This window comes from Calypte anna, chromosome 13 (assembly GCF_003957555.1).
Source record: "Calypte anna isolate BGI_N300 chromosome 13, bCalAnn1_v1.p, whole genome shotgun sequence".
Classification (NCBI taxonomy): Eukaryota; Metazoa; Chordata; class Aves; order Apodiformes; family Trochilidae; genus Calypte; species Calypte anna.
In genome coordinates, this window is record NC_044259.1 from 13262203 (window position 1) to 13276253 (window position 14051).

The 14051-nt window shown below is 39.5% G+C and overlaps 1 protein-coding gene across 8 annotated transcripts in view; it reads left to right on the forward strand.

Annotated features, from left to right (window-relative positions):
• SGCD (sarcoglycan delta) overlaps nt 1-14051 on the forward strand; it is a 309746-nt gene that overhangs the window by 242652 nt on the left and 53043 nt on the right. For all 8 annotated transcript variants that reach the window (XM_030458786.1, XM_030458785.1, XM_030458784.1 and 5 more), the window contains 2 exons: nt 11105-11192; nt 13377-13496. In XM_030458786.1, coding sequence (XP_030314646.1) covers nt 11105-11192; nt 13377-13496 — 208 coding nt within the window. The remainder of the gene's footprint in view (nt 1-11104; nt 11193-13376; nt 13497-14051) is intronic.

Sequence of the window (14051 nt, forward strand, 5' to 3'; positions counted from 1 at the left end):
AGAAGAGAGGAATCTTCTTTTTTACAATTAGGATATGAATGAGCTTGTAAGAGCTCCTGGCAGCTCGTGGGGATTTTGGTCTCCTGCCTCTGGAGCAGTTCAGCTGGAGCTGTGCCTTCAGGTAGAAAAACCTCCCTCTATCCAAGGTCAATTTTGGAAGCACAAAAAGAAGAGTGCTTCCTCTAACTGTATTTTCATAGTTTACTGCTTCTTGGTTGATTTTTGGCAGATTATGAAATATTATTTAAAAGCCTTAATAATTTAAAGAAAGAACGAGGTTTCTAGTGATGGTACAGCCAACAAAAGAAACCTTCTTGCATGCATGTCTGGTCTCCTCATGTTCTCCCTTTAGTGTTTATTAAACATTTGCTGTGGCACCATTCCAAATACCTTGTTATTAGATTCTGTGCCAGTCTACTTTTCCTATAAATGTCTCGGTTTGGTCAGTTTGAGTCTTGCTTGCCCCACAGCTATCAACAGAGAGGAGTGCCAGCAGTCAGCAGGACAAACAGTAAAAATAGACAGAAGCACCCAAGCAAATTGCAAAAGGCATCATTTTGGCAGAAGCACCATTACCTGATGCACACTGTTGCAATTGCCATCCAAAGCTGATTTGAGTCCATGTACAGCAGCTGGCTGTGAGTGTCCAGTGGGATTTATAAAATTTATATGCTCTCCTCTTAGTAAATTTCATTCATTACCAACAAAACCCAGAAAGCCTACTTCAGCCTGAACCTTGGTTGCCCCAGTACTTTGGGGACAGTTCGTGGCCCTGATATTTCCAGTGTGCTCAGTTTAAGTAAATTTTGCAGCAACTGTGAAAACATTTCCCTTTTCCTTCGCAGTAAAATTGGCCAGAAATCTCTCAGCTTTGAATTTTGAAGGAAATTTTGTAGGCTGGCTGAAGGGGTACTTCAGATGACAACAAAATTAAATCTTGCTCTGTCAATTACCCATCGTTTGTCTAATCAACTGATGTTATGTGCTGCACACTGAGAGCAAAACTGGAGTATCCTGCCAGCTGTGAAATGTGAATATCCCAGAGAACAGGGAGAAGGGAAACTCCGAAGTAAACAAACTTTTTGAAGTAGCTCTGCAAGTTGCATTTCAAAACAAAGTCCTGTGGAGGCTGCCTATGGCATTTTGAAAAGGATTTCATTAAATGTTGCTTACTTGTCATAAGCTCTCTTAAATGGAAGGGTAATGGCTCATAACATTTATAAGCTTTTTAATTTCATGCAATATGAGCAATGTAATCAACACCTATTAGAGTCAATCAGCTGTGCCAAGTGGGCTACCTGCCTCAGCTTTTGTCTATGTTTTCACTTGGGCACATCTCTGAACTAACTTTGGGAATAATGTGTTCTTATCCTAACATATGTGGAAATTTTGTGTCCAGAAAAACTGGTATGGTGATTGGCAATGTATCTGAACCCATAAGCTGCATAAGTACTTTATAGTCAGTGGTTTTCATCTTCTAGGGAGGCAGTTTGGGACATGGGGTTGATTAAGACTAGTTAACAACTTTGAAACCAACTACGAAGGAGATGAAGAATTTCCCAACCAATATCCCAGTGTGTTTGACTTTTTCCTTTCATAGGTGAAATTGCTCTACTTGAGCTGGTTGGTTAAGGAGGGCTATGGTCAGATCATGTGTTTGTTTTGCTGTTCTGATCCCATTCCATTCTTCTCTTCATTTTAAACATTTGCAGCTGGGCTTTGTGGTGCTATCTAAAAGTAAGTGATGTGCATCACAGGTTAAAGTGAGATGCTGTGTTAAGCCTGGGTGCTCTGTGGTCTCTAAGGTTTTGCATTGAATTTTTGCCATAATCCCAGAAATTGCTTTCAAGTCAGCTGTGAAGAGTAGGGCAGTGGAGCGGAGTTGTGTGATGGGGCTGTATTTCCACAGAAAAGTTGGAAATCAGTTAACATCTTGTTTTTAGCTTGGTTGTGAGCCTTGAGACAGGAATGTAGACATTAAAACCTACAGTACTAGAATAAACATTTGATTTAGTTTAATCCTCTAAAAGGAAAAAGTAAAGACATGGAATTCTTGATTTTAAAATTGAAAGAAAAAATGGCTGAACTGAATGAATTGGCAAGCAGGTTCTTGTCTTTCCTGGACATGCACCATGCTTCTTATGCCAGTCAGCTCCAGTTTGGCATCTCAAACTTCCATGCTATCTCTATGAATTAACTGGGAAGGTTGCTTTGAATACTTTTTCCTAATTAGCCATTTATCATGGCCTCTCGGTATTCCTACAAGTTCTTAAGTCTTAAGGAGCTATACATTGTCCTTATTTTTCTATATTTAATTTTACATTAATGAAATTTTAAAAGGTGTGGAGATTTTTCTGGAGGCTTCATCAGTGCAGGGCACAGCAGTCACACTTTCTGAGTATGAGATTTCTGTTCTGTTGCTGACTTGTATTGCTGAACAGGTATTAGAGTTGAAAGAGATGCTCTGCTGGTAGCTGACTGCAGCTGACCTGAACCATCCCATGAGATTGAACACATTTGTACAGTAGGAGCCTTGAATTCTCAGTCTCTAACTTGATCTACATTTTCTCTTAACAAGCTGTAGTCTTTGAAAGAAGTAAACCTTATAAAACACCTGAAACTACTCAGGGAAAACTGTGTGCAATTGTGTACTGCTGCATTTCTCTCTCTCAAGGGCAGAGGACTTGAGTTTAAGGATTCACTGTGTCTAGACATCACTGCTGACAATCAGGATTCTGGCTGCTTTATAGAGTCTGAAATATAAAAACATCTTAATACTAAAAATTAAAAAGGAATACAATTTTCTACAGTATGGATAGGGAGAAGATAGATTCCAATAGACAAAGTAAACACTAAAGGACAAAAAGGATGATCCAATTATTTAAAGAGTGTTTTTCTGATATTTCCAAGAAGCCTCAAGAGCAGAGCTTCGTGTTATCTTACCAGAGGACAGCAAGCACTTCTCCAACTCTTCTGCTAATCAAAAATATTTTGGTATCAAAATGACCTATTTTATAGGGCAAGTTTTACTTGACAAGACAAGGTGATTTGTCATTAGGAAGGGCAGACACTCACAAGTGGTTTTACAGAGAATTCAGTTTGTGTGTGCTTTGATTTGGAATAGAAACAGAAAGCCAGACCTTCCAGGTTTCATTTATGAGTTGCTGTGCCAGTAATAAGAGTTTCTGTGTTCTGTTTTGAAATGATAGCTGTTGAATTTGAGAAGAAGAATGCGGGGAAAAACAAGAACAACTCTGAATTTGCTCCTGTTCTTTTAGGGCAAATTGGTTGAGGCTCTTGGAAAAATTGACTTGCTTCTTTTGAAAGAAAAAGTAAGATTTCTTTGGTTGTTAACATTTCTCTGGTTGGAACATCTCTATTTTTGATCTCTGTTTGCCTGAGACCATGCCTGGCTTTCTTTGCTGGATTACACACTGGGGTTTCTACCTGCACTGCATGTGTGTGGCAGAGCAAAGCCACTGGCAGTGTCCGTGCTGTTCTCTGTACAGCCATGGGGACAGACACAGCCCTTTCCTCCAGAAACTTTAATGTTGTCAATAAATAGAGTGGAACAAGAAGTAGGGCTGAGGGTGAGCATCCTACAGCAGCTGAGGATTGGAATGATCACATGCCTTGAGTGTTAAGGAATGGGAAGACAGACCTCACAGATAATTTCAAATAAATGCTGATATCATAAAAAATTTTCCTTTTTGAAGAGGTGAAGGCAAGCAGTTTTCATTATGCCCTTTTCTATGTATTTCTTTTTTTCATTTTTTTAACTGCATTTTTTTTATACTTCAGTATAAAATGTCACATGTCCATTGATTGTCTCTTGATTTGCTGTGATTCTGAGTCCTATGAACTTCTTGGATTTGCTTTCGGTCTGGCCTTAGGACGTGGGATAGTTTTCTGAGGCAGGTTGTACAGCAGTAGCATGGATTCTGCTCCACATTTCTTTCTAAAAAGAAATAACCAATGGGACAGAAAGAAAACTGAAGGTGTTTCAGCTCCCAGTATTTCTTCCTTTTTCACCCATCAGGGCATGATCCTTGTTTACCAGCCTTTTATGGAAAAGCAGGAGATTCCCCACTTTGAAATTTCTTGAATTTTCTCTGAGCAGAGAAAAAAAGATCAATACCTAAAGCCAAGTATTGATCATTTCAGCAGAAGAAACAAAGTGTTTAGATAAAAGCAATTAAAAAAAAGGCTGTGCAAATGTTTCTGTAATCTCTATAACCCTGTATAATTAAAACAGGAGAAATTATTTTGATAATCAGAGGTCCAGTCATGGGCCCAACCTTTCTTTTCTATACTTCCCATTTTCCCAGATATGCCCATAGCAGAACTGAGTATATTTCTACAATATATATTCCCACAACATGGCCAAAAAATGGCTTTCATCAATCATTTCATAGCTTCTTCAAATCTGTCACACCAACGTGTGTACTTAGAGCAGCTCAGAGGGAAAAAAATGCAGACAAACCACAAGTAAAAACAAAAATTTGAATAGAAAACCCTGGATTTTCTATCACCAGAAATGGTCACATGATCTTTCTTTGTGTCTTGCACAGTGGCAAGTGCAGTCTCCAATGAATTAATCATTCCAGATCCAGGAAATGTGATTATCACTCCCATGGAAGCCATTGAAAAGGAGAGCATGCCAAGCTTTCATACCTCTTCCCTGATGCACAGACCTGCATTTGCCTGTGGAGCATAACAAACCTGAAAGATGGGTCTTGTAAAGAAGAATTTTATAATTGTAATAGAAGCTCAGAAACATGTTGATTGCAGGAACATGTCCAGACTCAACCTTGTCATTTCACAGGCCAGAGCTCCACTGAGTAATCTCAGAAGTGAGGATGCCCTTCTGTGTCCTGCCTCCTAGCTGCAGCAGTGCTGTAATATAGGTACTTTTGCAGTGTAATTGCTCTCTCTGCAGGGCTTCTTCCTATTGATTCTGCTTCTGTGGATTTAAATTGCTTGTGGGCTGGAACTAGACTGAAGTTGGTTTTCGTCTCTTCTGTGCTGTGCAGCTCACGTGACAGTTCTGAGAGACTTTAATGATGTCTCGATAGCATCACTTACCCTGTCATGCACGTATGTATTTGATTTGAAGAGAGAGGCTGGATCAGATAAGTTCAGAACATCAATAAGTATGTGTATTTTGTTTGGTGACACTTGCTCAGTTTGAATCTTTTCCCCAGAAAGCAGCTTGTGTTGTGTCATTTTTTTTCAGCATGCTGTGTAAATTCTTTGCATCTGCAACTGTTGAGGATGGTGCCATCACATAGCAATGCCATCTGCTTGTTCATAAAGTGGGTTTTTTTGTAGATAAAATATGTGAGGTGTCATTCATAATTAGGCAAATCACATGCTGTGATCTGTGATTGATTTGATTTCTGTTGCTGGCTACCTTGCCTACGTCTGTGTGTGTTGTCTACGTATCAGTATATGGATGCAGAAGAATCAGAAACTCCTGATTTCTTTTTCCCCATCCAGAGAGATGAAAATGTTTTCCCTTCTTCTTATTAGCAGCAGCTAGTAAGTTTTTTAGCAGTGTTTTATTTTTTCTAATGTCAGCAGACATGGTGTAATATAATTTTCAGAAGAATCTCAGCTGCAAAGTAGCTGATTGGATATCGTGAGAAAGCAGTCACTCTCACAAAGCACATGAGGTTATGGCAGGTACTCTTCTAAAGAAACTCGGGGCTTGCCATAAATAAATCACTTTGAAGGATATAAACCCTCTTGGGTAAGAGCAGATCCAAAAGCAGATCCCAGTCATTTAGATCTCAAAGACCTAGCTTTTTTTTTAAAAAAAAAAAGAAAAACAAAAAAAAAAAAGAAGAGTCAGAGATGTAAATGCTTTAATGCAGCAGTGGGAAATTCATCTTTTGTTTCTATTGTTATTAAAATAAACTTCAAAAAATGCCATAAAAGAGAGAGGTATTGGACATAAAACTCCACTATGTGGACTCTGTGTGCCACTAAAATACGTTACATCGGGTGGAACCACTGTTTTCTGAGCTTCATGGTGCTGTAAAAAGTGTCACTCAGCAAAGATACCTTGTTTGCCTAGAAGAAGGGACTTGCTTGGGGCTTTTTTGTTTGTTTAAGCATTTGAATATTCAATAAAATGTGTGAAGTTGGAAGACAGCACACTGAGTCAGCTCATGATACTACATTTGTGTCTTTGAGTGCCAATTGCAGGTCTGAGATGCATTACAAAACCCGGGCACATTACACTTGAGAAAAGAGAATGCAGACTACATTTTGTTATCTCTGCACTGGATCTATTGCCTCCTTCCTAAAAGCAATCATCTTTAGACACAAATATAGCACATACTGGGGCATTTTGTCACATTTGGTTTAATCTGTTTGTTACCAATTCCATTCACAGCTTACTTTCATTCTGCTATGAGCTTACACTGTCAAATCAGAAGTTTTACTAAAGAAGGGATTTAGTTACATGAACATTCTATTCAGCTGTTTGAAGGACAAAGTCAAGATCAAGAGTGACTCAGTGATTAAACAGCAAAAAGTATGTTCAGATCATATTAAGGAATGTTTTCAATCTAGCACTTAGGGACTTAACTACATGACTTAAATTTTTGGTGCCAGAAGGCTTCTGGGCAAAAGCTTGTTCTTGCTGTGGGGAGTTATATCAGAAACAGGAGGAAGAGCTTTTGTTTTTTCTTTTGAAACTGAAACAGTAATGATTGGCTGGCCCTGCTCTGGCAGGGGGGGTTGGACTAGATGATCTTTCGAGGTCCCTTCCAACCCCTAGGATTCTGTGATTCTGTGAAGTCTGGTCTGTAGTCTAGATTTTCTGTTGAAATTCATGAAGGCCAGGATGTTCTTCCAAGCTGGATCATGGGGACCGGGTTCATTAGATACTCTTGAGTTTAACTTCTTCACAGCCAAAGATAAATGCTCTCCAGTTTTTTGCCTGTTTGTTTTTCAGGAGATGCACAATGTCTGCACAATGTTCTGGTGAGTTTTGCTGTGATTATCAAAGGTGGCAGTTGCTTGATCTCTCTAGGATTTGTTACCAATTTTTTTTCTTTTCTTTTTTTTTTGACCCAGTTGTTTCCTCCCAACTCTGTTTTATGAGGGCAGCTCTGATCTTTTCTGGCATCAGACATCCCCCATTGGAGTATCTGTTCTCAAGGCAGAAGTGGAGATAGGAAATTCATGTTCAAGGTCAGGTCTGCTTTGTTGGATTCTGTGCTCACAGCACATTCTGAAGATCTCCATGGCTAAGAAACACTGCATTTAGTGTTGTGCAGTGATAGTGTTACTGGTAGTTCCATTTGAAGGATGAACAAGTCATTCAGGAACGTGTAAAACTCTGTCAGGAATCCTAATTTAAGTATAACCCCTGTCAACTTACCAAAAACGACAGAGTAACAGTTAGAAAGTCATCCCTCTTGGTAGGTCTTGGTACATGCCTGGCAAGTGCCAAAATGAGCTTGCAGGCAGTGCTGTGTCTGAGGCAGTCTGTGCTTCTTGAAATAAACCAGAAAGAGTCAGGAAAACATGCAAGAGGGGGAAAAAAATCATCGTGCTCCCATTGATGATCATAAGACCCATTGGAAAGAAACAATAACCTAAAATAGTGTCAGAAACAGTGACAGCTGATGTCGTTTACAAAGTTGAAGGGCTGTAGTGCAGTGCAGTGCAAAGGGAGGGCTGAAATGGGTCAGAACTGTGACTCTGCTGCCAGGTCACAGCAGCAAAGCTAATAGAGGATTGCTGTAAAGGGGTTAAAGTTGTCACAGCCACATCTGGGAGAAAAGAGCAAGTCAGTGGCAGCATGAAGGCAGTGAAACATATTGGATTGTTGTGTGATCAGCAATAACCGGGTGGATTTTCCCTCAAATCCATTTTTCTGAAGAAGTGGGTTGAGCTGTTTGGAGAGAAACAAGTCGACAACAAGGAAAACATTTTGCCAGCTTTTCTGAACCCAGAAGAATATATAATACAGTTTTCCATCCATTTCCATTCTCTTTGCATCAATCTGAGGAGTAAAACATATTTATTTCTTTATTATTATCTATCTGGAAAGATTCAACAGGGTTACTGAATATTTCAGAAGTTTGTTTTCTCATAGATAAAAGTGCCATAATTAATCAGATGTGCTTATTTATTGCATGCTGATATTCTAACCCTAGGCCTAGCAAGTGTTATGACAGTATGTGAGAATATTACTTCCATACATAATTATTTTTATTGTGGTCTTGATGACATTGATCTAGATTTCCACTTGCTCATGTGCACCAGAATACTTAATTTTGTGTAATGATAACACGAAAATGTAAGAGAAGTGAAAGGTTTTGTCTTTTCAGTTGTGATTTCTACCTGGTTTAAGATTTTTTTAATGCTTTAATTATTTTTTTTTTCTCTGTGAATCAAAGAACTGGCATCATCACCAAGCTGGCAACAGAGGGAACATTTTTTTAATCTTCAGTGTGCAGAACATATCACTGTTGCTCCCTTTCTAAACAGAAGATGATGGACAGAAGATCTGCAGTATTTTCAGCAAAAGAATAAATTTTTCATCTTTTTCCCATTTCTTAATGGAAAAATTATGGAAATGAGAGAGGCCATTACATTAAGTGCTTGAAATGTTCCTGTCCTGCAGACCAATAAAAGCACAACTCTTCCATTAAGGAAATTCAGTTTTATGAAGGCTGCCTGAACCTGAGCTCTGAATCAGTGAATGAGATTACTATGCTGGGGCAAGCATTTAAAGCTTTGATTATGTATTTTAAGTCTTTCATAGGTATATACCAGCTCTTAGCTTGTCTTGTAAGACTGCTTCAGAGCAGTGTTTCCTGTGACTCTTCTTATATTAACCACTTGGCTTATTTTATGGTATTTCTGTAGTGCAGTCTCTGGTTCTGCATCAGTAACAGAGTTTCAGGTTATGGGAACTGAATAATATTTACCACCTGATTTTGGTCTATAAGATTCCCTAGCTTTTCTCAAGTATTCTAGCTACTTGCTTAACTCCATAAACAAAGTCAAATGGTGCAAGTAAAAAATGTGAAGTTTCTGGGCTTCATATGGTATATTTATATTGATTATAGTCTCACCTATGAGTATACGTTGTGTATATTGTAGCTATCTGCCTTTAAAAATACCTTTATCTGTAAGTGTGGATCAAAATGTAGCAGTAAACTGTCATTGCTCAGAGTGCTCAATTAAGTCCAGAATCAGGGCTGTGGAGAATTAATACCAGGGGAAGTGGATATTCAGGTGAAGCAATTTTTTTTCTGTGCTGTTAACAACAAAATATTAACCAACATTAATTTCTAGGTTTTAGAAGATCACAAATAATAATAATTAAAAAGATTAAAATCATTACCAGTGCTCCTTCTTTCTAGCTTATAAATCATATTTCAGTTTCATACAGTGTATTACTGCAGCTGTCAAACACATCACAAATATATAAGGATGATTTGTCCTCATTTTGTGTATGAAGAGACAGAAACCAAGAGCTCCTCAATTTTGTCCAATGTCTGGAAATTAATAAGGATAATTCTTTCTTTTTATTGTTTTTTTTTTTTTAACTGTAAACAGCCTGAACAAAGCCATAACATTCTAGTTATCATTGACCAAATAAAACCCATTTACTCCATTTTTGCTGAGGAGCTGATCACATGTGTGATGCAACACAAACAGTTGAAGCAGCAAATGTAATGTTGTGAATATTCAGTCAGATATGGGATTTTGGTTTAGCTCTTATGGTCTGTTTTCTGCAAATACTGCTGGGGGTCATTTTCCCATCATTGGAGGGGTTTCCTGAAGCTCCAGTCCATCATGTTACTCCCATGAGTCCATTCCCATGCTCCTGGTATGTTTTATTTGCATCTATGCAAATATTAGTTATGTTCCTCACAAATTCAGGAGGCAAGGAAAACATTCCTGACCTACACAATCCTCTTCCCCATCCCGATTATTCATTTCTAATGGAAAGATTTTGAAAGACTGGAAAAAAACTTTGGTGGAAGAAGCATGTGGAAATAAGATTTTTCAATTCCTTGCTGATTTTCTTTTCCTGCTCTTTCATCCTCTCTACTGATCCTATGGCTCAGTCAGTTGAGTAATTTAATCAGCTTGGTTTTAGACATTATGAAAAGTGAATTTCCACCTCTAACACAAGATTTTTGGCTAATTTAAGTTGGGATCACCCTTTGCTAATGCTGTAGGTGGCTAATAGCCCCTGCAAAACCAACTGTGTGGACTGGGGCTGCTTGTAGAAAACACAAGTTTCTGGCTGTCTTGGATGTATTTGCACACAGAAGGAGCCAGATGGCTTTCTCTGTGGGTTTTCTTTGGCTTCATTCTGGGGGAGAAATACCTGAGATGAATGCTGCCAGGTAGCTGTGTGGCTCCTGTGTGTTAGCAGCTGTTCTAGCTCTTCTCCCAGATGTATATTGAAAGCATAAAAATGCAAAATGGGTAGAAATCTGTGTAGTCAAGTGGGGAGTGGTGTGGACTTGATATCTTGTGTGTCTCCAGACTGGATGGGATGGGTGATATCCCAAGCTGGCATCCCGGGCTGGAACGTGATGGTGGTACGTGCCTGATGAGTTTATAAGTGCTTGGAGACCAAATACACTTTCTACATATTAATAAGGTTTTCTAGTTCACAGCTTTGGGGCATGGCTCACTCATGTGGCCATGTTGTAGGCAGTCATTGGAGTCATCTGAAACTCTGTATAATATTGCAGTTTTGGCTCTGTAATGCTCTGGTGCAGTCAGCCATGTCCCAGAACATGGCCCTTGGGAAGCTTAGGTCAGGTCCCCAGTCACCTGCACATTTTAAATTGCCAGGTTGATTGGGTTATACTGGTAATAAGGGTAACTATCCCTAAACCAAGGTCAGTCTCTGGGATACTGTCTGGCCCAAACAGAGTTGTGGATTCTGGTTTTAACGTGGATGATAAAAATTCATGCAGGGCAACCTGTATCTCAGCCACACACCAACCTTGGGGCCCTGAACAGCAGCATTAGGGAGAGCTCCAGGTGTCTTAGCACTGTTGGTTTCAGGCAGCCATCCTTGTCTCATGTGTTTGCTCTCCTGGTCTCATTCCAGGGCAACCCACTGTACTTCCAGTCTGCAAGAAATGTCACAGTGAACATCCTCAATGAGAAGACTAAAGTCCTTACTCGCCTTGTAACAGGTAAGGAGGGGGAAAGGCTGCATGGAAGGATTAGGGAGAGATCCAAGTGAGTCTGTGGGAAGCTCTGGTGTCTTTGGACAGCATGCAGGAGGGGAGCCCAGGTGTCTTACAAAGTACAAATGAAAACTTTACTCCACTTTGTAGACAAAAATGCTAGAGATATGAAAGCCATGCTGGAGAAGCAGCAGGCTGGTGCTTTCTGATAATGAAGCAGATCATTGTTTTAATTTGAAAGCCAGTCCAGAGAGAGAAAGGTTGGTTGTACAACTTCAGGGTCAAGAAGAACATTTACAGGCTGACATTCCTGTTCTAACAGTCACAGGCTTCTCTTAAGACACTTCTAAATTGTCTGAGATCTTGGGAATTCTGCAGATTAACTATGGGATGCTTTGCAGGAGGTCTTTGTCCCTTTCTGCTGATGAGGAATGCTCTCATGGTCCCAGGCATGAGCATGTGTGGTGATGAAATGGGTGTTTCATATATTCACAGTGTACAGCATCCTTTGAATGAATGCATGTGTCATTTGGGTTGAAAGAACCTAATGCATTATATATGCTAATGTAGAATTTACATATATGATATAGGATATATGTTTGTTTATTGAGAGTTATCTGGGGACCAAGAAGTATTGCTGTGTGGCAGAGCCAGTAATACATAAGATTATTTGTTTTACTTTGGGTTGTTTGTTTTGCTCATATAATATCTTTGGCCTCTAGTCACAGTAATAAATAATTAAATATTCAGCTTCAGTAAGCAATGGCTTAAGCAGCACATATGAAAATTGCCCAGAGGAAGGAAATAAACTCAACCCCATGCTCTCAGATTCTCCCATTCAGAATAAATGTGTTTGGTTTGTTGGTTCTCCACGTATTTTCAAGAGGGTATTTGGTTCATTTAAACACCTCCATTTCAGAAGAGGTTAGGAAGACACTGTCAGTGACCTCTACCACTGTGATGTTAAGGTTACTGAGCTTGTTTCTGTGTTTGGCAGGACCAGCTTGGGTTTCAAAGAGGAGTGAAGATGTGTTCCTGCATAATGCATGCTGCAGTGATGGGTTGAGGGGGCAATTATTTAGCAAGATACAAATCAAGCACAGAGCTTGATGGTTCTGCATTTTCTCTGATTTGGCTGAAAGATTTGAGTGTTTCCAGGGATTTCAGCATAGCCTCACTTTTCTGTAGTGTGAACCATGCATGTGAATCTTTCTGTGCCCTGCTGCCAATACGGATGACCCGTGAAGGCAAACATAGGTATAGATGGAGTTAGAAGCTGCCTAGAAGAATATGCTGGCTTTCAGATCTTAATCCTCTTGTGAGAAATGAGACTGGTCATGAAGATGGTCAGAATTAATGCAAGACCAATCACCTGCCTTGTTCAGTAGCATATTCCAGGGAGGCTGTTGCTTGGACTGAGCTGTGCAGGGCTGTCAGATGGTGATTTGTCCAAGGTTCAGTCTAGATTGGTAGCTGAGGGGTCCTCTCTTTGTAGCTTTTGAGCCACAGACCTACACAGAATTGCTATTCAGGCAGCTGATGTTTATCAGGCTACACACACACAAAAAAAAAAAACCCAAAACTGCATAGCCAGAGGTGTTCCAGCACTGGGATGCACAACAGCCTGGAGGACAAGCAGCAGAATTTAAATAATAGCTCTGAAGGAAAGTTTTCCTTATTTAAAAAAATGTGAGAGACCCTGTAATTGTCTTGGCCTGTGCATGGTTGAAATGTTCTAAAGAATTTTTGGGCTTTTTGGTGTGGATTTTTTTTGGTAAATTTGACCTGGTCCAATTGGACACAGCATTGGTCCAAGCAAAGTCTATTCAGATACTCTTGATGCCTCATACATCTGCACAAATACTCTCAAAGCATGTTTGGATATATTCACATGTAGGTCTGGTAAAAATTTCCTAGCATGTCAAGCTGAATGGGGATTTAATGACATACAAAAACATAAGTTGAAATAATTAATAGTTTGTTATTTGGGTAGAAAACAGTGCCCTTTTCTAATATAGGTCACCTGCTGAAAAAGCACAGACCTGTCTGCTTCATGTGGCAGATGCTGGTTGTATCAGCAGAGCTATCAGGATAACCTCAGCAGATGAGTTTATTAAATGTATGAAGCTGCTATGTGATTTTCTTTTACTTTTCACTAACAGTTTGTTCTGAATCTCTTCTTCCCTCCAGGTCCCCAAGCAGTGGAAGCACACAGCCAAAAGTTTGAGGTGAAAACCCTTTCTGGAAAATTGCTGTTTTCAGCAGATGACAATGAAGTGGTGGTTGGAGCAGAGAGACTGAGAGTTTTAGGTAAAATATTATTTACTACATTACTGTTTTAATACACACCTCTTCAAATTTGAAATAGTTTTGCCTGACTTTCCTTCATGCTTATGGGAAGCTTCTTTTGGAGATAGTCATTTGCTGCCTTTATTGCTTTGAATCTTCTCCAAGCAGATAAAAGCCAGAAGTTTCTATCTGAGGGGTTTCTTAACTTCCACAATATGTTATCTCCCCTCCATAAAAAAATTACCCTGGAAGTGGTTTGTCTGGCCGAGTGAAGTAGATACAAAATTTGCTGTGGAAACCAAGCAGCTTTAAGATAAAGTTGGGTCTGGGGTGAAGGACAGTAAGGGATTGCTCTAAGGATTCTTCCATGGCTGCAATCACATTGCAGAGAAACCTCAGGCTTCATGGCACCAGTTCCTCTTTCATTCTAAAGAGAACACCAAGGAGGAAATCTGCAGTGAAAAAGTCAGCCTGAGTTAGAAGCTGACATTAATTCTCTGAATAGTCTGGTGGCTGTCAGATTAGTTATTTTTCCTTAGCCACAAGCATATTGTGCATCTCTAAGCCATCTCCAGC